The sequence below is a fragment of the Astyanax mexicanus genome, chromosome 4 (assembly GCF_023375975.1).
Source record: "Astyanax mexicanus isolate ESR-SI-001 chromosome 4, AstMex3_surface, whole genome shotgun sequence".
NCBI lineage: Eukaryota > Metazoa > Chordata > Actinopteri > Characiformes > Acestrorhamphidae > Astyanax > Astyanax mexicanus.
In genome coordinates, this window is record NC_064411.1 from 40,670,822 (window position 1) to 40,696,046 (window position 25,225).

The following is a 25,225-nucleotide window of genomic DNA, read 5'->3' on the forward strand; positions in this document are numbered from 1 at the left end:
GTTCACCTTCCTCCTCCACCATGCACCCCTGTGGTCTGAGAGGATAATATATACCTACAGTCAAAAAGAGCTGCTGAGGTGTAAATACAGTATACGCCAAACCACTCTTCAGGTAATAGACAGAACTCTAAAACTCAGCTCGCTGGTGTAACTAAATAATTTTAAACTTTTAATTTCTAACCGTTTTTAGACAGCCTCTAACTGTTTTAGTTGCGTATTTACTCCTTTAGTCCTTTTATTGGTCTAATTTTCTAATGTTGTATCTTTTAACTTTTTTATTTTTTTTTTATGTATTTTATTTATTTCAATATTTTATTTATTTTATTACCTGTTTACTTTTGGTCTTTTACCCTTTTATTTTAATTTATTTAATTTATTCTACCTTCTGTTTTACCCTTTAAAGTATATTTTTATATACTTTCTTAACAATCTTGATGTTATTTTAGCTACTTAATTTTTCCTCTACTTCATTAGTCCTCTATTTCTTTATTTGTGTTTATATATTTTATTCATTTATTTTATTGCTTTACATTTCAGCCTCTCTACTTATCCTTTTGTTCTGAATTATTTTATTTCTTCTTAAATACATTTTATATTGTATGCTTGTTTTTCTAATGCTCTTACTAGGGCTGCAACTGATGATTTTTTTGATAGTCGACTAATGATTTTTTTTTTCGATTAGTCAATTAGTCGATTAGTCAACGTTATTTCTGCCATGTTCTTCATCTCTAAAATGATAGAAACAGCTGAACATGAGATTTAAAAGGCATTTAAATGTCTGGATGTTGTTTAAATTTGGAAAATACTGATATTTAGTGAGTAAATATGTAATCTGTTGTGTTTGGACACTTTTGGAGACACAAACTATGTGTCAGTGATCCATTTACCCATCTCCCTTTGCATTACCGTTACAAAGTCTTCTGTTTTACCTTTAAAGTGTATTTTTATGTACTTTCTTTATTATCTTGATGTTATTTTAGCTACTTAATTTTTCCTCTTCTTCATTAGTCGTCCATTTCTGTACTGTTACAAATGAATTATTGACAATGAAATTTGTAGTCGTCAAATTTCTAATTGTTGCAACCCTAGCTCTTACCATTTAATTTTTATTGATTTGTTTATTAAGATCCTCATAATACCTCATTTTTTATCATCAATCATTTTTTAGTCCCTTTAAGTTGTAAATGCTGAATTGGAAATTATGGTTAGCCTTAATGTATTACCAAGTGAAAATAAAGGTTGATTGATTAATTGATTGATTGATCGATTGATTGATCGATTGAACTCGACATGCAGTTACAGTTTGTATCAGGTGTTTATGTAAATTATTACAGGTGTGGTCTGTGTAGATACTGGGTCTTGCCACAAGAAGGCGTAAAAGTGCTTCCCTCGCCGGCCTGTGAAAAGACGCCTCTCAGAGGAGGTAGTGTACCTCTTAATGAGAGATTAATGACTACTAGATATTGTATGTTTTTATAATGCAATCTAAAACATTTTGCCATGTTTAAGACTTTGAGAGAGGAAGTAATCATTAAAAAGAAGAAGCAGAATGATGGTCATTTCAACAAATTTCCTTTCATCTGTAGGCCTCCCCTCAGCTATAGGCCTTCCCACTTCTTTTACCTGCCTAGAAAACTGGTGAACCAGAGACAGTGTCACGGGCACCCAAGACTTACAGAATCTGCTGCTTAATGCATTGGTGCCAGATGCCTCAAGAACCCATCAGAAGTCCTGTGGAGTCCACGCTTCAACAGGTCAGAGCTGTTTTGACAGTACATAGGGGGCCTATACAATTTTTGGCCGGTGGTTTTTATTATTATGGCTGATTGGTGCATACAGCGATAATACAACATGATTATTTTTTTATCCCAATCCCCAAAGAAATCTCACAGTCTATCAAACAGCTATACTGTGATGGATGATCGTGCCTCTACAGATGGGTTATTGATTGCTAATTCATCTGCAGTCCACGCAGTCCACACTTTAATCTTTCTCAAACTCAGCAGGGAAATGCAATGTTGACGAGTCACACTTCAGGGTAAGTCAGGGTAAGTCATGAGTTTGTGTTTGTTCCAGAGTTGTTGTTTTTTTTTCTTGCAGAAGCTGAAATAAATTGTTGTTTTGAGTTTCACTGGCTTTACTTGACGAAAAGTGAAGTTTTAGCAGTTTATACGTTCAACCACCAAGAAATAAGTCAAAATAATATGCAGGGGTGAATTCTCTTATTTTACACACATCTAAGGACAGGTCAGAACTGCATCAGGCCAGTCCAGGTGGTTTTCCATTGTCTTGTGGAAAATGCATGGACGTCCCTCGAAAAGATCTTGAAGGCAGCATATGCTGCTCTAAGATCTCAATATACTTTCTGCATCAATTCTGCAATCACTAGGCAGTCAGTGTGTTTCTAGTGTGTGATATATCCATCCTAGATGCCTCAGAGGCTAGGGAATCTGATTCCATTTCTGGACATGGTTAATATATAAGGCTTCTGTTTTTTGCATGCATTTTCTTATGCATTTGTTGACAAACTAGAGTTCCTTTGCACATTTTTACAGCTGAAAAACAGAAAAAAAGTAGTTTCTCTGCTTTTACTATCTATAGGAGTAAAATGAACACCGTTGTTTTATTTTTATAATCTCTGAAATATAATTAAAAATCAGGGTTATTCCACCAAATGTTGATTTCTGAACTAAATTTAAGTATAAGTATTGTTGTTTCTAAATGAATATGAACTTGCTTTCTTTGCATTATTTGAAGTCTGAAAGCCGTGCATCATCTTTTTTTTTTTTTTTTTTAGCAATTTTGCCATTTTTACATTTTCTGCAAATAAATGCTCTAAATGACAATCATTTTATTTGGAATGTGGAAAATTATGTTTTTACTTGAACATAGAACTATAAACAGTAAAATCAGATTTTTTTAAGTGGCTTGTTTTTTAGCATTATATATTAAAGGCATGAGCATAAAAAAAACAATAAAAATGAATATCCTTGAAAAGTTATTTTCATGTAATTATTTTAGTAATTCAGTTCAAAATGTTAAACTCATATATTACAAAGATTATAATATAATATATATTATATAGTATTACACCCAGAGTGATCTATTTTAAGCGTTTATTTCATTTATTGTTGATGATTATGGCTTACAGCCAATAAAAACCCCAAAATTCTGTGTCTCAGAAAAATAGAATATTATAGAAGACCAATTGGTACTTTTGGCAGTGTGGGCAGTGTGCCAAGTCCTGCTGGAAAATGAAATCTGCATCTCTATGAAAGTTGTCTGCAGAGGGAAGCATGAAGTGATGTAAGATCTTGTGGGAAAACACTACACTGACTTGACTAGATTTGATATAACCCAGTGGATCAACACCGGCAGATGACATGTCTCTCCAAACCATCACTGATTGGTGGAAACTTCACACTAGACCTCAAGCAGCTTGGACTGTGTCTCTCCACTCTTCCTCCAGAATCTGGTCACTTAATTTACACATGAAATGCAAAATTTACTGATGATCAGTGATGGTTTGGAGAGACATGTCATCTGCTGGTGTTGATCCACTGTGTTCTATTAAGTCCGAAGTCAGGCTACAAAATGATACAGACTGTAGGTTGTTTTGTGGATCTATATGTTGGGATTTGACACCCTTCTTATGTCACCATGTTGCAACATAGTCTGTAAGTATATTATTAGATTACTGCACTGTGTCCTCCATCTGAAATCTTCCTCCGGGCCATATGGTGGCCCTAGACTATAATCCCTGCTTGATATGATACAGTAGGTCTATGTGGAGACGAGCTTTACACACCTGTTCCGTAAAACGTGTGTGAGTGTGTGTTTATGTGTACACCTCAGGAAAAAAAATACCTGATGTAATCTGCATTTTTATTGGATGATATTAAAAATAAATAATTGTATATGTTGCAAATGTTTGGCTGCATTTGCATCTGATTATGGGCCAAGCTGATATTAGCCTCTTACTGCAGTATTGGTTATCGGCTCAGACAGTAATTCCTCTTAAAGTCTATGCAGACTATACTGTACAACAATTGCAAAGCCAGTGCACTTATGAACTACATATAAATCTCAGCCTCTGAGTGTGACCTCTATATGCTTGGTGTCTTAATGCGTAATATATATATATATATATATATATATATATATATTGAATAATTTATGTATAGGATTTTGCCAACAACCATAAGAACATACATAATAAGAAACAAACATACTGACCTGCACCTTTCTCAAGAACATTACAAAAAACCCTAAAAAAGCAGAGTTGATGACAGATAGGCAGACAGACAGATATTTATTTATTTATTAAATAAAATGAGTAATGCTATAGCATAACCATTTTTGCCTCCATAAAGAACTCCATACTCTCATTATCAACCATTGCACATATTCCACTTAGTGCTGCTCTCCTACGTCACTCATATATGCTGCTATGAATACAGATTATACCCCTAAGCTGATTTCACACAGCCAGCACAGTGGGGTCAGACTTATACTGTGTGCTATATTCTGAAGTCTATATTGAATGGAGCTTTTTAAAAATAAGCAAAATGTCTTAATTTCTTAGTTTTTAACAAAATGACATATTAAACCCACAGGATAATAAACTGAAGTCGTGTGATAATATATTAAGGCCTCATTTGAAGTTTCTAGTGGCCCAAAAACTAGACTACAAAGGAAATATATTTATATATCTTGTTTTTATGTCACTAGAGGCTTCAATTGGAGCATTAATACGCTTCAATTGGAACCTCTCAGCAGTCCTGATGAGAGCCAGTTTCATCATAACATTTTTGATGGTCTTTGTGACTGCACTTAAGGTTTTTAATTAGGTTGTTTTTAGAAATGCTTTAGAAACCATAAACAGGCAGTTACAACACATACATATAAATGATAAAAGTGGCCTGTTTTGTTTTTCAAATAGTGATTCCACATTCATTTATACTGTTAAAGCTCAGATTTTACTAGATGCTTATCTTACGTTGTGTTCCATCAGTGAGCAGTCATTATATTAAAATATCTGTTAATAACGTATCTATTATTTATTTTTACTTAAACCCAGATTAATCATTTTTCCAATAATCATAACATAGTGTATAGTAACATGAAATAACTAAACTGTCATATTATTATTTTATTAGATATGTTAATACTGACTGATGGAAAAAAACAAAGTAGGATACTTTTTATGTGTTGCAACTACTTATTGATGGTTTATAAAGTATCTACAACATTCATAGACTCCCTCATAAACTATTTATAGACCCTTTATAAGGGAGGCCTATGTTAAAGTGGTACCTAAAAAAAGAAAGAATAACAGATTTTTCCAAAAAGGGTAAAATGATTAATATATGCTTTTTTTTCTTTTAAAGGGTCTCAAAAAAACATCTGATGGCCTCAATATACTAAACAACACAACCATATAAACCACACCTGCACTGAGCCTAGATGGAATGTGATATTATCTGGTGGCCTCAATCCAATATCTAGCTGCCTCTATATATTACCCACGAGACTCAATAAATACTCTTTAATAAGTGTAGTTAGGGTGGCATTAACTTGCCAATCTCTGAGCTACTTAAGAATCAAACAGATGACAGTTTGTTTGCAAATCCACTTTTATTTAAGTTCATTTATATATTTTCATTAGATTTTTTTTTTCCATAACAGCAAGAATGAAATCAAGCATTAAAAGCCACTTTCAGGTCTTTGTAATGTAGCGTTGTGATCCCATAATGTCCTGCGGCCTCAGTTTTGAGAGATTGACCTATGTGTTAACTGGATTGGCAGGAGACCGCTCCTTGTTGCTCTAATGGTGCCATCCGTACCTTCCTATGTTAAGGTTAGATGCTTGTGAATCCATTGAAAAGAGAAACTGTTTATGGCTTAAGACTGTAGCGTCAGTAGTCCGACCGCAGGCCATTAATGTGAGCGGATCAGATGTGAGGCTAAATTACAAAAACCTTCAATTGTGTTTTTTTTATTCTCAGAAAGCACTAAATAATGAAATTAGCAGAAAAGAACTGCAGCGTAGGACAGAATACATTATTTATCACTACAAGCAGAAACAAACCATAAGTTGGAGATTACAATGTGTTATAAACTCAAATGTGCACTTGTAGCCCATGAAGAAAAGAAAAATAAACAGAGGACTTCCCCTTGTGGCCGTTCGGCGAAGGCCCAGCAGTCGAGTCGCAAAAGACGAGCAGGAAATGCGTAAGCACAATTAACTTTGGTAACACATAATCCGTTTGGCGACTCAGCGCGACTGCAAATTAAAAAAACCTTGCCCGAAACTTAATACCACAGGTATCCGTGTTTTCTGAGCGCCAAAGAATTTGGTTTGTTGATCCATCATCTACGTAAAATACAACGTATGAAAAGAAAAGAAAACTTACTTATAGCTATGACGTACACTTGTAGAAGTTGTTGCCGGTTGTTCGAAAGTTGACGCGAGCCAGGAGCACAACGAAAGCTCCGCAAGACCTCAACAAAAACTCTGCGGGAGCTCGACGAAAGTTTAGTGAGAGCTTGGCAAAAACTTAGTGAGAGTTTGACGAAAGCTCAGTGAGAGCTCAACAAAAGCTCAGTGAGAGCTCGGTGAAAGCTCCCGAAGAGCCTGTAAGAGCTTGGTGAAAGCTCAGTGAAAGCTCGGAGAGAGCTCGGCAAAAGCTCACCAAGAGCTCAACAGAAGAGCGAGCTTTCGCAGAGCTCTCTCCGAGCTCAGTGAAAACTCTGCAAGACCTCTGTAAAAGCTCCACAAGAGCTCGACTACAGCTCTGTGAGAGCTCAGCAAATGCTCAGTGAGAGCTTTGCGAGAGCTCGCTCAGAGTTCTGCGAGAGCTCAGTCTCTCAGTGTTCTGTAAGAACCCTGTAAGAGCTTCTGTCTGGGTGAGTGTAGTGTGGTTTTCACTAGTTTGTTATTTTTTCCTTATCAAACACAGTACATTCAATGAGCGAAAGTTTGCGAAAGTTCGACCAAAGCTCTACGAGAGTTTTGAGAGTGCACTGGCTGATGTTCTGCAAGAGCTTTGCGAGAGCTTCGTGAGAGCTCCAACCTCTACAAGTGTACTCTCTTTTACCTATTTTTCTTCTCTTTAATAAAACAACTTTTTGTTTTTTTTGCACTTTTTTAAAATCCGTTACATTAATATTACAATGTATACTGTAAATAAGTTTCGCTGTATAACATGTTTTATTCTGTATTACTCTGTGAAGTTTTCTCGTGGTATATGTTGTTTTTGTTTTTCCTTTAACATGCAATCCTCAGCGGATGAAGGAAAGAAACAAGACGTGTGTTATCGTTGTTGTTGGACCTGTTGGGAAAGGGGGAGGCCGGGGGGGGGGGGGGGGGCGGCGCCTGTGTGAAAGGTGCCGGACTCGGCCTTGTGTTTCCCTTAGGACCTTTCCTCTCTGGAGGTGCAAGGTTTGCCTCCGCCCAAAAGATTTTCCTGGCAAGCTACGAGCCGCTGACAAAAAAAGCAAAGCGACGTTTTTTTTTATTGTCATTTTTTGTTGGTTTTTCTGAGAGAATCTCAGAATCTCCATCACGTTTCTCGCAAGCAGTTTTGTTCAGCCTGACCTTTTTTTCTTTAATATCGTTAACAAAATTCCTCATATTTATAGACATTTTTATTCAAAATAAGATCTCAATATTATACACGATTCTTTCTTTTTTGACTATGTACAGAAGTGCAAAAAAAGTCAACCTTCTTCCTCTTTACGCCCTCGCGGTGTGGCGCACCGCTATACGTGTTTTTGTGGGATTTTTTAATTATTTTTTTTATCGTCTAGCGTGGCCCAAACACCTGACCTGATCTCCTCCAACACTCCATCCCATCACACTGCCCCCTATTGAGTGATCATATATATATATATATATATATATATATATATATATATATATATATATATATATATATATATATTTATATTTATATATATTTATATATATGCAGTTCTTTTTCTTTCTTTTTTTCCTTTAACAAGGCCTGACTTCCAGGGAGATTGGAAATATTCAAACAATAGTTACTATTTTAAATGAATACAGTAGAAAACAACGTTAACATCTAAGAACTATACTCTCTCTCTCTGTTTTTTTTTTTCTAATTCAAATGACTAATTACAAACCAGAAGATCGTTAAAATATTATTCCAATATTAGATGTAGTTGATAGTTGATGCCACGGTAGCAGCAACTCAAGTTTCGTCTCTTGGCAACTATATATTTCCTCGTTGTTGTAAGATATTCATATAAAAGATGTTCATTTGAAGAATTCAAATAAAGAACCAAAAAAAGTAATAATAATAATAATAATAATAACAATAAACAAAATTCTTACATTTCACTAAAAAATAAAAATCATTTAGTTTTACATTTGTACTACTAATAATCAAATCAGCACTACATACACACATTTTAAAACTGAGTATGGTATGAAGAACACAAAAGAAAAAAAAGGAAAACGAACAAAAAAAACACGTTATTTCTATAGTATACTACAAAAGTTATCTTTAAATCTTCGACTTCGACTTCGATCTTCGACTCGACAAACGAAACGAAATACTAAAACAGTATCCAAGCTTAGTTATGTGACAAAACCATTCCTATACAAAAAATATGAAATAAACAAATAAAATGGTGTAATCAAAAACAATCAACAAACGACTAGGGGATTGAACACTGGTAGGAAAAAAAATAAAATAAAACGTTAACAGCCGTTAAAAGCAAAAAAACAAACATGTCTGAATGGCGCTGAGAGTTCGTGTGGACTAAGGCGGTTTGCTGTTAAACAACACAATCATTAAATCATGCCCTTGTCAGATGTGCTCTACTACAGAACAGCGCTCATCAGCCGCCCCGCGGAACGCCCACGGACTCGGAGCGCGCCGCAGAGTGGATCGGGTCCGTCCGATAGCGCGCTGTTTATCCGGCTCTTTCCGCGAGGCTGCAGTGACCTCAGCCCTCATCGTCCACCCACGCGGGGCAGCGCAGGAAAAAAAAAAACACCCACAGCCCTGATCGGAAAAAAAAATATGAAATAAAAAAGCTTGAAAAATAAAATAAACACTGGGTTTTCTTTACAAAACAAAAGAAAAACAACAACATCTCATCTAATCCTTTCCGTCTTTTTCCCTCCACCTTCTTTTTTTCATTCAGCTCTAATCCTAATCTAGAAACAGCAAAACAACAGCTCAATAAGAACAATAAAAATGTTGAATTAAAATAAGCAGAATGGATTTAAATGGTTTAGAGATTAGACAAGTTGCTACTGTCTAAAAACACACATTGCCCACCATATTGAAGTCTTTGCTAATTTGGAAACTCAGTAGAATAGTGGTGAAACGCTTTACTGAAGGACCGTGGTTACAAGGCTACATACGCTGTTCGTAGCAATTGATGTATTGATGAATTTACCAGCCTAAACCGTAAGTTTTTTATTTTGTTATTATTTCTATTGCAGAATTAATTGTGATTATTATTCTTATAGTAACCCTTTGGCTTTTTTCTGTAGAAACTATGGATCTATCATCAGATATTATGGAAACATGCTGTTTAAGTTTAAGCAGTGGCAGCTGTAGTCAGCAGAGCTTCAGCCAGTATTTTCTTATTTGAACTGTGCGGTACGTCACCTCCGAATCTGCCCAATGCCATTCCGTTGGCAGGTGTAGACAGCAGCAAACAAACAGTGTGCTGCTGCCATGGAAATGGGTGAGCCAGCTATTTTTCTGCTGAACAGGTAATCACTGATCTTCAGTACGTTTGCTGACCATAACTGGGTAATTTATCATCACCAATAGAGTAGTAGGGACATATATTTTGGACACTGAAATGTTTATATTCTCTGCTTAGCTACAGGGTAACTGTGTGTTAATCTGGCAACCCACGTGAGCTTTGTCTCTGGGAAGGGGCAGGTGAGGCAGAAAACTCTGTCAAATGTGAGGAACTGGACTTCTGTAGTCGTTTTACACACTCATTGTCTCACATTTATTACGTATTACTGTTCATTTAAGTAAATAGAAATAAAGGCTTATTCTAAAAAGCATCAAACTCGACTGAACTGATCGTCTAATGTAACCAATAAACTTGTGCTCATTGGCTGGAACACTGATACATCTCATAGGACAGATGCCATTTCATATGAGTCTTATGTTGCTATAATAGAGAATAAATATTCTAACATCTGTAATTGGTGCTAATGCTAATTGTCACATGAAACTGTTTTCAATTACTTAATATAATCATGTCATTATAGTCAGTTTTGACAAGTTATGGCTACCTAACGCTTCCATGAACAAAGATCACCTTATGAACTGTTAAGCACAAGGTTGTGTTGCAGCCAATTCTGGACAAATTTAGCAAATATCTCTCCATCTGACTGTCAAATACGTATGTAAGTGTTGTGTATCCCTACAGTCATCTTCAGTAAAGCGTTATTTATAACAGTGTAAGTGTTTTATAGCCCTCTCTGCAACACAATACTGTGAGTTTTCTGCTTTCTTTCTTAATTTCACCTTAAAAATCAAACTCCCTGCCTCGTTAGTATGGGATTTTTTTTTTTGAGAAAACAAAAGAAATGCTGAAATAGGACAGAAAACAGAGCGAGTGCCTCAAAGCTTAAGGGAGCAAAAACAAAAAAAGAGCATTTTCCCCCCTTTTTTTGTATAGACACCATTTTGTTTAGTTTTTGGCGATTATTATTTCCGTTGATCTTGAGGGGAGGAGGTAGGGCAAGTAACAAACGTTCAGTACTACTAAACCCAAGACAAACTCGAAATACTGAAACGAGAACCAGAATATTGAGAGAATAATGAAAGAAAAGAAATAATCGAATAAGACATCACATTAGAGACTTAAAGGCATTAATAATACAAACACGTAACACTCCTACAATAATAACTCTAACGTATCTTTTTGGATGCAAGTACTGTCTATGGCACTTGATGTGGAGTCGGCAACATGAAGGTTGAAAGCTTCAATGTGCTTTGAAAGGAACACTGCTGTGTCTTAAAACTAGAACATTCATTGTTGTCAGTTTTGCGAGTGTCCTCTGTCCCACCCCACAAACCCCCCCCACCCCAAACCCCACCCTTGCTTCCGCTGCCGCCTCGTTTTACAATCAAGTTCTAGAAAATATCGGCTTACAAATGGAACACTGCATGCACAACACCTAGTCTTAATAATGACATTCGTTTTTCGATTTTTCGCTTCCTTTTACATTTTTTTTTTATACAAGGTGCACCGTAGTTTGTAAACCATAAAAGAAACGAAAAATAAAATAAAATCAAATAAAATAGAGGTTTCCCCCCAGTCGAACCATTCGCCCTAAAATTAATCCAAAAAAAAAGGAAAAAAGAGAGTATTTCCTCATTTGATGTACTAAAAAAACATCACACAAGACACCACCACACATCACACCTTTTTCTGCTCATTGAAATGGTTCTGGCATGCTTTTCTTTAACCATCCATAGACAAAAAAAGGCAGACAGTGATGTTCTTTTGTTGTTGTTGATTTTTTGTTGTTTTTGTTTTTTTGTCTGTTTTTTTTCTCCTCGTCCAGTTTACCAAAATGAACTTTTAGAAAGAGTTTTTTTTTTCTCAAGACTCCGACTGAACTATATCAAATCTCCGTAACAGTGTTAGCATGCGTGGTTATCCGTCATTCCGGGGAATGGTGACAGGGTATCTTTATCTTCTATCTTTTGCTCTGGTCGGTGTATAAAGGGTGGCTCCACAATTTGGACGGCACACAAGCACACTTCCATGTGATCTGAAAGGAAAGAAACATCAAGAAAAAAAAACAATTACATTTTCTGTCTTTGCTTATTCTAGAAACTTTATTTCCCATGATACAGCTGCCTCTGTCATATCCTCAGCTCCTACCACTCACTATCTAACTGTGTTATTAGACGGTTTCAGTGTTTCCAGTCACCTGATAACTAAAATCACGTTTCCCTCATTAGTCTGTATACATGTGTATAGATACCCCACTGTTTGCACCTTAACTTTGCAAAGTATTGCCAACACAACTCTGCTGTTATTTTATCTGTTCTTTATATGGTACACTTTAAGCAACAATAGTAAGGAACAAGGGTGTCTTTTGTACTTCAGCAGAGTGGCTTTACTGCTCCTTACAACCTGACTGGTAAAACTCAAACATAAACTGCACTGGATTATAAAGTGAAAATTAAAGAATTTTAAGTGCGCTGTATAGTGCAATGTTAGACCATAAATGCAAAACTTTAAGTGCAAATAGCCCAATTTAAGTCCAATTTAATCTGAATATAACTATGCATTTTCATTGTATTCTTTATGTGAGTTCATACAGAGCAATTGTCTATAATGTCACATTCATATCATTTAATATTTACTGTATATTTTAAAATATTTTGTAAATATATATCAAGATATTGTGGTGTAAAATGCCTTTCGAATATTGGAATTTTTAAATTTTTTGTTCTAAATATTTAAAAATTACTTATTTTCAACAGTTTTTATTTAGTTTGTTGAAGAACTAATTTTGTCAAAGTTTTTTTTACTTTTATTGTTCATATAAAGGTGTTTTCATTGTTGGCCTGGTTTGTATAATTCGGGATTATTTTTTTCTGGATATTCAAATTATTGTGTGCACTGTATTGAATTTAATGTATTTTGTTTATATTTACTTTTATTAAATAATAACATTTTCATCAGATTTTGACTTTTAACTTTGAGAGTAAAACAGAGTGAATATCCCCACATCAGGGTGATTCTCACGAAGACCTTCACATTAACATAAAAAAGTTTTTCACCTCATTGCAGCATTTTTTCAAGTTGAGAGGCTAAAATAGAATGTATATTTTACTATATTGATTATTTTTTCATATATTTTTTTTTAAATAGAATTTTATTATCATTTGAATCTGATATGATCCAGAATAATTCTCATTACCGTTACAGTAAATGACGAAGCTAGATCAACGGTTCAAAACTTTTTTTGATGATTAATTTCATATTTCCACAACAAATTCCATCAACTTAACAGCACAGTCCTTGACAATTACTTTGATCTTTTTTATTTATTTATTTATAGTTAAGCAACTCTCATTACCGATACAACATTTGTAAAATATCTTTTAATTTTTTAATTAATGGAAATTATTTTAGAATATGTTTGATCAAAAACTCATGTGGACAACAGGTGAGGGATATACTATAATAAAATGAAGAAAAGTTATGATAAGATATGAAACATTTAAAAAAAATTAACATTTTAGATCCATAACGGTAATGAGAACACAATTAAACGGTAATGAGAATAAATGTAACGGTAATGAAACTTAGTTAACCCTTGTGTGGTGTTCGGGTCTGTGGGACCCGTTTTCATTTTTCATCAAATGAAACAGAAAAAATATTTTTTCTAACTCAAACTCATTGGCATTGGCTCATTTTTTTGTGAAAAACATACATAAAAACACATTTTTGATAAACACACACTGTACACACATTTACATTTGTAAATTTGAAACTAAACAAATTTTCTTCTCATATCTTGAGTTTAATTCATTTTCTTTTACATTTTATTAAAAAACTAATAAAAAAGAGTAGCACTTTTTGAAAGAAATGTAACATAAGAAAGGAAAAGGGCAAATATTAACCATGTAAGCTGTTTATATTGCTTGCAATTTAGGTGAAGCAAGCATGTGTAAAGCATTTTAATGTAAAATTGCTTAATTTTGCTGAATTAAATACAAGTAACAAAGTAAACGAGTAGCAAAAATATGAACACCACACAAGGGTTAAGGCAATTGTATAACAAACCATGGAACCAGAAAAACAAGCAAATCTCAAGAAACTCTGCTGCCTTCTTGCGTTCAATCTCTGTCAGTCTTCAAAAAATGAATATAATCATTAGACTAATCAAAAGAGTATAAACATCAATGACATTGTTATATATATATACAATTTTTTTTATATATAGTAAATAGTAGACTGTTATGTACTACATAAATAATGCATGTAAGCTACTTTTTCCATCAGAAAGTAAAAATCACACGAAAATAATTATAATTACAACCATCATCTATATATATATATATATATATATATATATATATATATATATATATAATTACCAAAAATGATATATATATATATATATATATATATATATATATATATATATATATATATAATGAATTACCATAAATGATCAAATAAACTCTGTTAAATGACTCTTTTAGCAGTCTTACATAAGAATCTCATTACCAGCTCAATGGTTCTTATTACAGTTATGGCCCTCACAATGCATGGTAATGAGAATATTGAGTAACGGTAATGAGATGCTCTTGGCTAATTTCACATATAACATAAAATGCTAATATGCTAACAACCTATAACTTTGCCAGATGTCAAAGCCTTATATTGTGATAATATTCATGAAATAATTTATTTTTACATTTTTTAAAGTAATGAGTATTAAACCATAACGGTAATAATAATAGACAGTGTAACTGAGGACAGTTTTAGCAATATTAACACAGATTTCTCAAAGGGAGAGAAGAGTGACCAACTGACCTTATCTCCATTTTGAAGCTTGTCTCTGAAGTGATGCATCATGGGATAGCTGATCAATTTAAAGGCACAGTGTAATTTTTATAGGGGGGTAAAATCATGAAACGGTAATGAGAAAAAAATTGTTCGGACACAGATATTTTGTTTAAAATCAAATAATTATTTTTGTTCAACACAAAAAATGTTTATGTCATGTATAAATATAGATATTTTAAATGACTTTACCCTATTTTATTGATTCGATGTGCTTAGTACTTTTAATATGGTTTAACTTAAAATTAGAAAGAAGGGATACGGACACATAACGGTAATGAGAATTTCCATATATTTTTTATTTAATTTATATAAAAATAATTTTATATGATGATGAAAACAATTGATCCATACAGTGCTCCCTATTCACTTTACACACAATATCAGAGTTTTTATGAATTAAGTATTGATTTAAAAAAAAAATTCATGGACATGTTCCCTGCAGCTTCATGAGAATCACCCATCAATGCAAAGTGCCTAATACACGTTGATATTAATATCTATATTTTGTATATATACTTAATTATTTTCTGGATATTTCACTTCTATTTCAATATAACCATATTTTAAATGGTTACATTTCTTGACTGGTTCTGTGGGAGTTCAGCTCAATGGAAACTCCAATTCAAAATCTCACAGCCATGCTTCAGAGTGAAAAACTTTGTGAATGAGGAACAAAGAGGCTGGAATAAAATAAATTCATGCCTATTCTTGATACAAAAACCCACACAGGTGGACCTGAGGTGAAAAAATAAACCAGAGACAAGTGTAGGACGTAGGATGTCCTTTTACCAACAGACTGTATAACAAAGCTGAAGATAAGCCACTCAAATACTCAGCAGGTACTTTATAGAGAGGGTTTTGTATTTTTAGTTCATGCATCATCATAACAAATATCTACTTACTGTTTTAAATGTTCCTACATTTGAGTCACGTACTTGTGACTAGTCAGATGATCTGCAGATATTACTGGAATCTGGAAGCGAGAGCAGAAAAGAAAGAAGGAGACATGAGTGGAGAGCACTGAGGCCATATTAAACACAGAAGTCTATGCCACATTAACTTAATAGCTGCTTAGTCTACTGTGTTGCATTTTTATAACATAGGTGTAATATAGAAAATATTCTCTTTTGGTTGATTTATTTTCCCATATTTTCTAAACCCTGTGTATAATGTAGTTCTGTATATTGTATATTGTATGTACAGCTCTGGAAAAAAATATAGACCACTTCAGTTCCTAAATCAGTTTCTCTGATTTTGCTATTTATAGGTATATATTTGAGTAAAATGAACATTGTTGTTTTATTCTATAAACTACGGACAACATTTCTCCCAAATTTTAAATACAAATATTGTCATTTAGAGCGTTTATTTGTAGAAAATGATAAATGGCTGAAATAACAAAAAAGATACAGAGCTTTTATACTTTAAATAATGCAACATTTGGTGGAATAACCCTGTTTTCTTATCACAGTTTTCATGCATCTTGGCATGTTCTCCTCCACCAGTCTTACACACTGCTTTTGGAGAACTTTATGCCACTACTGGTGCAAAAATTCAAGCAGTTCAGCTTGGTTTGATGGCTTGTGATCATCCATCTGTATTTATGTAAAGTATGTATACTGTATGTATACTCTATGTGTATATCTAAAGTTGGATCCCTGTTGATAGTATATGCATGATCTGGCCACTTTATTAAAAGCACATACCTTTTAACTGTGTAAAATCTGGCTAAATATTTTAGATCTTCTTCTATGAACACTTACTACATAAGTTAGTGAGTAGTGGACCCACTTGCTACCAAGCAGTAGCACCCAAGCTCATATCTCAAGCACCACAGCGCCATGCTGCTGTGCTGCAGTGTCCCCCTGCTTTGTTGAGAACAGTCCAGAAGCCAAATAACAACCTTATTATGACTATATATTAAATTTGAGAAAAAGTACAGTGCAGGTGTTTCTATCTATCTATCTATCTATCTATCTATCTATCTATCTATCTATCTATCTATCTATCTATCTATCTATCTATCTATCTATCTATCTATCTATCTATCTATCTATCTATCTATCTATCTATCCATCTATCTATCTAGCTAGCTAGCTAGCTAGCTAGCTAGCTTTATAGACAGCTACTTGTTTTCCCTACTAGTTTGCTAAAAGGATATAAAGGTGGACCTTTAGAAACAGTGGTATAAAATACAGGAGAATGGGGTGCAATGCACCTGCTATGGCATATTAATGGCATGGTTATATATAAAAAATGTAGCATTTAAACTACCTCCACCATGTTTTACATGCCTCAGAATGGTGACATTACAGAAACATAATATTAGAGTAGATCATCTTTTACCTCTTACTTTTTCAAACCCAAAAAGAAAACAATATATCTAGCAATTTCTCTAGTTTTGGATCAACCCATGCACAAAAGGCCAAAAATGTAACTGTTCTGAATCTATATGGTTTGTTACTTGCTTTTCTTAATGTCTGTTTGAAAAGATTTAGCTATAACCCTACTTGAAAAATACAGCCACCATGTTTTAGATGTACTTTAGCTTAGCTAACTCTTTTACATGCTTTAGAATGATGCTGTTACTGATATTACTGTTATTTAAAGATATACATGGCATGTTTTTGATCAATTCATGCACAAAAAGGCCAAACATGTAACTGTTTGAATCTATACATGTAGTATATACTTCTCTTATTGTCTGTTTGGGAATATTTAGCTGTAACTCTTTATTAGAACATCCACTACCATGTTTACAGCCACATTTTGCACAAGCAATGTTCAAAAAAAGACCTGTACTAAAAATATTTAGTGTGGAATAGGCTTTTGTTATTGTCTCTTAGCTGTAACCCTGCATTATAACTACCACCATGTTTTAAATGTATCTTAGCCTAGCTAGCTCTCGCTCTGAGGCTGTATTTGGGGTCATTTTTTGTTTGATTGCTGCCAATATTTACAATTTGATGTTTGATTTATTTGTAATTTGACCTGATTGTACAGCCATCTTTCATTTCACACTGTATTACAATGTATCCCACTCTCCCCTAGTGACTATAGTGAGTATTACATTACAGTTATACACAACATAAAAATGTTGAAATAGTAATAATGTTTATACTTTATTGCAGTACATTTGTACAGTAATGTGTTAGGCGTGCTCCTATAAGCTGATGGCAAAAATCTAAACACAGCAATCCACTCACACTGAGAATCAGGCTTAGCATGTTGCTGTTGCGCTATATGTGTTTTACTGTGTTGTTAATGATTGCATTCACATGCAGGTTAACAGGACGGAGGTCAGTACATACAGTATGATGCAGCCTGTTACACTCACTCTCTTTCTCTCTCTCTCTCTCTCTCTCTCACACACACACACATACACACACACATACACACAAATGTACTTGCAAACCATAATATACACACACACAGCAAGTAACCTCAGCTGAGTGAGAGCTACACAGAAGCAGAGGGAAAGCGGTAAAGGAGCAAACCTGATTGGCTGTGGCTGTTGCGAAGGGAACACTTGTGGCAGATGTGGTGGCTGCTGACACAGTGGCTGGCGAAGCACCGTGCATCATGGGAACTTTTCGGAGGGAAAACCAAATAACCAAAATGAACAGGGGATAGTGCAGATGTGATATCAATTTGATTACTGTCAGTGAAGGCAGATGAGCATGGTCCAGGTGGGGTTACTCAAAAGGGCAAGCCATGCTACAGGGTCACTAGGTCAAATGGCACATTAGTGATAGAGTGTTACACAGCAATATATCACTGAGGATGAAGGCACAAAATTAAATGCACATTACATAGTAATTATCATTGTGTAATCAAGTGTTAAATATTAGCTCAAAAGAATTTTACTAACACTATACAGCTCTGAAAAAAAATAATAAGAGATCACTTCAAAATGATGAGTTGCTTTGATTTTACCAAATTGAAAACCTCTGGAATATAATCAAGAGGAAGGTGGATAATCACAACCTTCAAACCAAGCTGAACTGCTTGATTTTTTGCATCAGGAGTGGCATGAATTTATCCAAAAGCAGTGTGTAAGGCTGGTGGAGGAGAACATGCCAAGATTCATGAAAACTGTAATTAAAAACCAGGGTTTTTCCACCAAATATTGATTTCTGAACTCTTAAACTTTATGAATATGAACTTCTGCATCTGCAGGAGCTTTACATCTGTTTTGTTATTTCAGCCATTTCTTATTTTCTGCAAATAAATGACTTTTTTATTTGGAATTTGGAAGACATGTCTGTAGTTTATAGAATAAAACAACACTGTTCATTTTACTCAAACATATACCTATAAATTGCAAAATCAGAGAAACTGATTCAGAAACTGAAGTGATCTCTTATTATTTCTAAATACTTGTGGATACACTTTCTAAGGAATGCATTCATCAATTCTAGGATGCACCCATTGCTGATACAGATGTGCAAAGCACAAACACAGCTTGTCTATTCCTTGTAGAAGTAGAAAAAGTACTGCCAATATAATATAACCCTATGGAGCTGATCATTATGAACCTACTTGGCACTAATCCTAATGTGAGACATGTGTTATAAAGGGTTATAAAGCCCCTCAAAATGTACAAATGTACATACTTTTAAGCATATGTAAAAAAAACAGGACATTTCAATATTATTAAAAATATTATAGAAAACATATTTACAGTGTGTTATGTGTATCTGACAAGAAATGTACACCATTACATATATATTTTTTGATATATTAGTATACATATGTAAATACTGATGTGAATGTGAATGCCTCTACGTTTTATGGGTTTTTGCTTTAAATTAGTAATTTTTTTAAACTATCAGATACATTATTGCAAATAGAGCTACATTAGCTGCAGACAAGGAACACAGCTAGCTAACCTAGCTGGCTAAATTAAAGGTAAATGAGGGAAGGAATTGTTTAAATTTGACTATTTTCAGACTATATATTTAATTTCAAAGTCACTGGGGTTTATTTTTGGTGTTTTTTCTCATTAAACCCATGATAATTGAGACCTACCAGCTAGCTACTGGCTAACCGTGGCTAAATGCACCTTATTCACTCCGCACACATGCTGAAACGAAAGGGAGGCTGGGGGGTATGCTCATAAACTGGAAATTACAAGGCAGTGAGGGAGTCGGCAAAATATCCACCAGTTAAATTGGCAGCGCCTGTGTGGACAACTAACCTCACACACCTCCCTGAATTAACGGTGAAAGCAGTCAAAAAATGGGCAGAAAATAAGTGCTATATTCCCTGGCTGTTTTACTAAAAGGCTACAGCAACTGGATTGAGGGTTATCCAGGAAGTGGAAGGTAGCTTGGTAATTGTTTTTGTTTACTGTATTAAAAAACATGCATGTTAGCTAGCTTGCTAACTAGCTAGTTACTAACTAACTTAGTGACTGTAGAAAAATACCTTGTAGTTCGTCAAACTACAGTCCTCCTCACAGGCTTCACTGAATTATCCCAACTGTCATATTAACTAGCTAGCTAGCTAAGCAGGCTACTTAACTGCTTAACTAACTTTAACCCCCCCCCCCCCCCCCTCCACTTGTTTTGACGGTTAACCAAGAAAATAACCAGTTCGGGCTAAATTAATTCATAGCCAGCAAACTGGGTTTAGCTAACTTGATGTCTCTCTGCTAACGTTTTTCTGGTTATATTGGCTGGCTGAGTAATATATTAATATGGCTAGCCTTATCTAGCTAGCTAGCTAGCAATATAAGTAATAATACATCTTAATTCGAAATGCAGATCTCTACTGATTTTGAGAATACATTCACAGTGAAGTACGAGATCTTTGGGGAAACTATGGAAACTATGACCTTTTATAAGATTTTTTTCTTTTTAAAAAAGTGCATTTGTGAGTGCAGCAGTGAGGCGGCATTGCTAATACCCAGCGGTCCAATGGTACTTCCATTCCCCACAGCCTCGCTTTGGTAGATGATTGTGACGTAGGTGAATAAAGCCTATTCGAGCCTGTCACAAGTCCCACATTTATCCAAACAATACAATAAGGAGCTCCAGAAATCTGTGCCGTTCTCTGTGTGTGTGTGTGTCTGTTAGTGTGTGTGTGGGTTCTCTCTCTCAGTAAAATGTCAGGTAAATGTAATGACTCGGGAGTTAATTGATGTCAGTTGGCAGAATAATGACATCTAGCCCCTCTGATGCACAATGCTCCACTAAGTGGTGATTGAAATGGAGTGTGGGTAACCAGACACCAAAAAAAACAAACAAAAAAAAACAATAAAACAAAAACAACAACAACAACAACAACAAAATGAGGCTTGAAGATAATCGAGAAGGAAAGCTGGCACCTACCAACACTCGCTGCAGGTGTCATGCACAATATTGAGCCTGCCCATCATGCATTGCAACAGGAAGTGAAGTGGAAAAGGCAGAAGGAGGAGGGGGGGGGAGAAGAATCAACACAACCCATCACATGTGTCATTAGAATGGAAACATAACAAACAGGAAAAGTATATTAACGGGAACAGGAGAATCAACGTCCTACAGCATTAATCAGTTACGTCATGGTAGCTAATGGGGGTTACGGAGGTGCCGTGAGTCACTGGGGTGTATTGCTTCATCATAGCACATTCCGTTATGGCACAGGATTAGTCATGTGGAAGGAGCTGCGCGTAAGATCACTTCGCTTCATTAGTCTTTCTGAAGCTTTAATCTCGCTGCTTATAGATGTTTCAAAAGCAATACTTGGTGCAAAATTGGCAATTAATTAGATTTGTTAAGAGGACTAGACTAATTAGACAGTCCTGACCATTTGCTTTGCACTTAAATTGGAATAACCCAATTATCTAAGCTCTGCCCACACATATGTATGTTTTTGTTTGTTTGATGGGTTGGAAATGCTCTACAGAATGTTAGCAGTATGTAGTAAACTTTTTTACATATGCCCTAGCATTACATGGTTAAAAAGATGTTGAAGAAATGTCAGGATTTTAGGGCTCTGTTTTAGCTTTTAAAGTGTTTGAAAAAATGTTTTTTTACGTAAGGACATTTTTTAAACATCTTTGTAACGTTATTGTGCTGGGGTTAGAATGATGCCTAAAAATGATGCCTAATTAATCTAGAAATGGCAATAAAGACGATTACACAAATCAGCATTAATTTACAAGTAACTAGGCCCGAATTTAAGAAACTTAAATTTTAGCTGATAGAAAATATTTAGATTTATTTATGCTTTGTTTGTATTCAAAACATTAACTAAACAATAGCTCATAAGTTATGAGGTAGCCTACCAGCTAGCTAATAAGCTACCACAGTAGTTTTGAATCCCTCATTTTTATTTACCTTCTAAATTGTCAAATGAACAGGTACTGTACCTCTACAAAGAATACTATTGGCCAACTTGAACTTAAAAACTACATTAGACAAGTTCGAAGGAATGTTTGAAATTTTACTTTTTACTATTATTAATGACTTTTATTTTGACACAGTTTATTTTTGAGGTAATAGTTGAGTACACCGGTTACAGTCTTTCTTGAGCCTTATGTCTCTTATAGCTTAGTGTTTACAAACCATACTAGTTCCAAAAATAAAAATTGAATCTAGGAGTGACAAAACAAATGGCCACATGCATTAGCATTAGCTTAGCACTAGCTTTGCCTCAGAAACTGAAGGCCTAGGTCTAACAACAGTAATGGCAAACGTAATGTTCTTCATACCCTTCCTTAGTTTGTGTTCAAAACATGACTTTAATTAACGATAAGTGATAGACACTAGCTAGCTAATATGCTACAACAGCCATTTTTCTTTGTTTTGTCACATTTCTCTCTATAGAACACTCAAAATAGAGGTATTTTGATAAGAAATACTGAATTACAATGTACTCCACAGTTCCAACTCCTTTGCAAATGTACTGTAAAGCTTGTTCAACATCTTGTCCAAACAGTTTCTTAGATATTATGAGCATATTTGCATGCGAAACTCTAAACCAAAGGAATGTTATTTTTGGAAACTCACGTGTAGCTCCTTTTTACACACTTTTACATATTAATTTGAGGCCCTGGGCACCACAATCAAACACTACACACACACACACACGCTGTACCGATGCTTACTGTAAAATTACACAAATCTGCAGCCAAAGCAAAAACTGTCGGGGAGACTGTCTGGGAGCCTCCGACTAGGCCACTGATTTGACTCTCCTTGCAGAGTGCTGTCCGTTTTCACACTGTAAACGGTCCATGACAGGACCGGTGGGGGGTGTGGTGAGGGGGTGTTGTGTTTTGCAGTGGTGGGGGAACAGCAGTATCAGTGCGGTGAAAATCGACGTGGTGCTATTTTAAGCACAGGCGGAGAGGGGGGGGGTGGTGGTGGTGGTGGTGGGGGAGAATGAGCCCAAGTGAGATGACTTTGCTGCGGCCAGGTCGGGCCGGGCGGCGCCAGTGATGCCAAGCAGACAGAGATGGGCGGTGGCGAGGGGGGCGGGTGTTGGAGGATAATGGCGGTTCACCTTGACCGAGCACACTGAGGTACACTGCAGTATTAAGACTGGATCAGGCTCGCAGAGAGCAGGTAGTGGGTCAGTCTGTCATTAACTCTTAAGGCTTATTATTAAGCTTAACAGGACTATTATAGGAAAATGTTTTTTTCCCCAGTAGTTCAGCCCAAAATTGCCATTTATTTTTTGTTAGGGTTGTTGGGGTTATTGTTACAGTATATGCATGAATTGAATTTAGCTGTTGCGTGGGGCATTGGTGGGGCATTATTCAACTTCATGTTATTAGGATAGAGGGTGGATAAGTGTCTCCACCAGTGGAGCTTCCATTTGAAGACTTCCCTTTGTCTTGTGTTCTGGCATTTGGTTGCCCAAACTAACGCAAGAAGACATTGGCAATACTTGAGAGTCCCCATAGAAGAGGAGTTTAAGAAGTTCAAACCCCACAGTGGTTATGGTTTGCTGGCAGCTGAGGATATCACTCTGCAAGGTTAGTGTCAGTCAGGCAGGTGTGGGGTCAGTAGATTATTGCCGAAAACAGGTGAAAGAACGGTGAGAAGGTGCCCAGGCACACAGAAATGATATACAGTAGTTCGACGGTCGGGCCTACCTGACGGTATGAAGGCTGCCTGTTGATGGAACTGCATGTTGGTGAGAGCCTGTTGGTACTGGAACATGCCAGCGTTGAACATGGCGGTGGCACCGTTGGTTTTTTCAAGTGCAGGTCTCTTTGGTAATGGAGGCAAAACTGGTGGTATTCCCTGCCGTCCAAAGAGAATAGAAAAAGAAAAAAAATATATATATAAATGTTAGGTGGCAGTAAGGATCATTTTGGACAAAACAATAGTTGGCAATCAGCAAGCAAGCAGTGGCCTACTCTAGTCCTCACAAAGCAAGGCAGTGGTTGAAATTTAGCCCATTTAAATGAACAGAAACGGTAAAAACAAATTCAAACTTTGCAGATATACAGTAGATAATAGTTACTAATAGAAAGTTGGCACTGTTTTAAAAGGTGGAGCTTTTATTAAATGTGTATAACAACTAATAATAACAATAATAAGTATACAGTAATGATCATAATAATAACAGACAATAATAATAGACAAAATGGCATTAACAAAGAAATCTGCACTGCTAGCTCCATGATAAAGTTCAAGCGGTGTTACTTGATCACCCCCCCAAGCTACATCTGCCCACCCGTTCCCACAGTAGACATGCAAATCTAGAAACAGTAACGTTCATGCAGGATACATGGATAGACAAAACATATTGATACTTCTGTAAAGCTAAGGTCATGCTACTTTACTTTTTGATATTTGGTATTTTTAATCAGTATTCTTATTGGCGTTATTAATTACCCTTACACATTCACGCCTATATAAATAGAAATTTTAATAGAGGTGATGAACTGACTGTAGTTAGCAAAAATCCAAAAGTTAAACTTTGAACATCACTTGTTTTTTTTAAGCTACGGTAGCAGATTTAACCCAGTACTAGCCAAAATCGAGTACAGCACAATCAATTAATCACCCCTTCTAGGAAATCTTGAGTTTAAAAAGTTCGAGTTCAACATATCTTTCTACAACAGAGCTACATGCCAAGCTAAAAGGTGAAAGGTCATAGTACCAGGTCAAAGGTTGCCTCGAGGGGTCGCTTCAGTGATTTGACAGCCGACTGAGTCTTAATTAGCAGGCAGCGAGCACATGATGGCAATGGGCCAATGGGGGTCAAGCGCATTAACATAAACAGCAAGCAGAGGTGCATCATGGGGGCAGCAGTGCAGTTTGGGTAGGTGAGAAAAAAAACAAAAAACAAAAAAACAAATCATCGGAATGCAATATACAACAAATAACAAGACTAATGCATGCACAGTAATGACAAATTAGTTACTGAAAGGACTAAAAGGCTATGTACAAAGAGGTCAGTTACTGCCATAGAAGAACATTGGAACAGCAAGACAAGTCTACAGCGACGATATCCTACTGCTACTGCTTGCAGAAATGCAGAAATTTGGGATTTTGAGGGGTTGCTGGCTTTTTGCGCAAGTTGGTACAGTTTAATAATATCCGATGACATCTCGGTTTGTCCTAAACAACTTTGGCCTTGGCCAGTGGTGGGTAAAAAATAGTGGCATCCAGAAGGA

General features: G+C 35.5%; 1 protein-coding gene across 13 annotated transcripts in view; it reads right to left on the reverse strand.

Annotated features, from left to right (window-relative positions):
* Window positions 1-5,618: 5,618 nt before the first annotated feature.
* The window catches only part of LOC103026224 (muscleblind-like protein 1), a 189,077-nt gene continuing 169,470 nt past the window's right edge, over window positions 5,619-25,225 (reverse strand). For 3 of the 13 annotated variants that reach the window (XM_049478656.1, XM_022679116.2, XM_022679117.2), the window contains exons 6-11: window positions 24,709-24,762; window positions 23,693-23,843; window positions 20,943-20,978; window positions 18,105-18,196; window positions 15,510-15,580; window positions 5,619-11,788 (exon numbers count right to left, since the gene is read on the reverse strand). In XM_049478656.1, the coding sequence (XP_049334613.1) occupies window positions 15,524-15,580; window positions 18,105-18,196; window positions 20,943-20,978; window positions 23,693-23,843; window positions 24,709-24,762 (390 nt within the window). In that variant the 3' untranslated portion in view covers window positions 5,619-11,788; window positions 15,510-15,523. Of the gene's footprint in view, window positions 11,789-14,574; window positions 14,624-15,509; window positions 15,581-18,104; window positions 18,197-20,942; window positions 20,979-23,692; window positions 23,844-24,708; window positions 24,763-25,225 lie in introns of all 13 variants that reach the window. The other 10 variants (XR_002651155.2, XR_002651156.2, XR_007438865.1 and 7 more) reach the window with 10 other exon arrangements.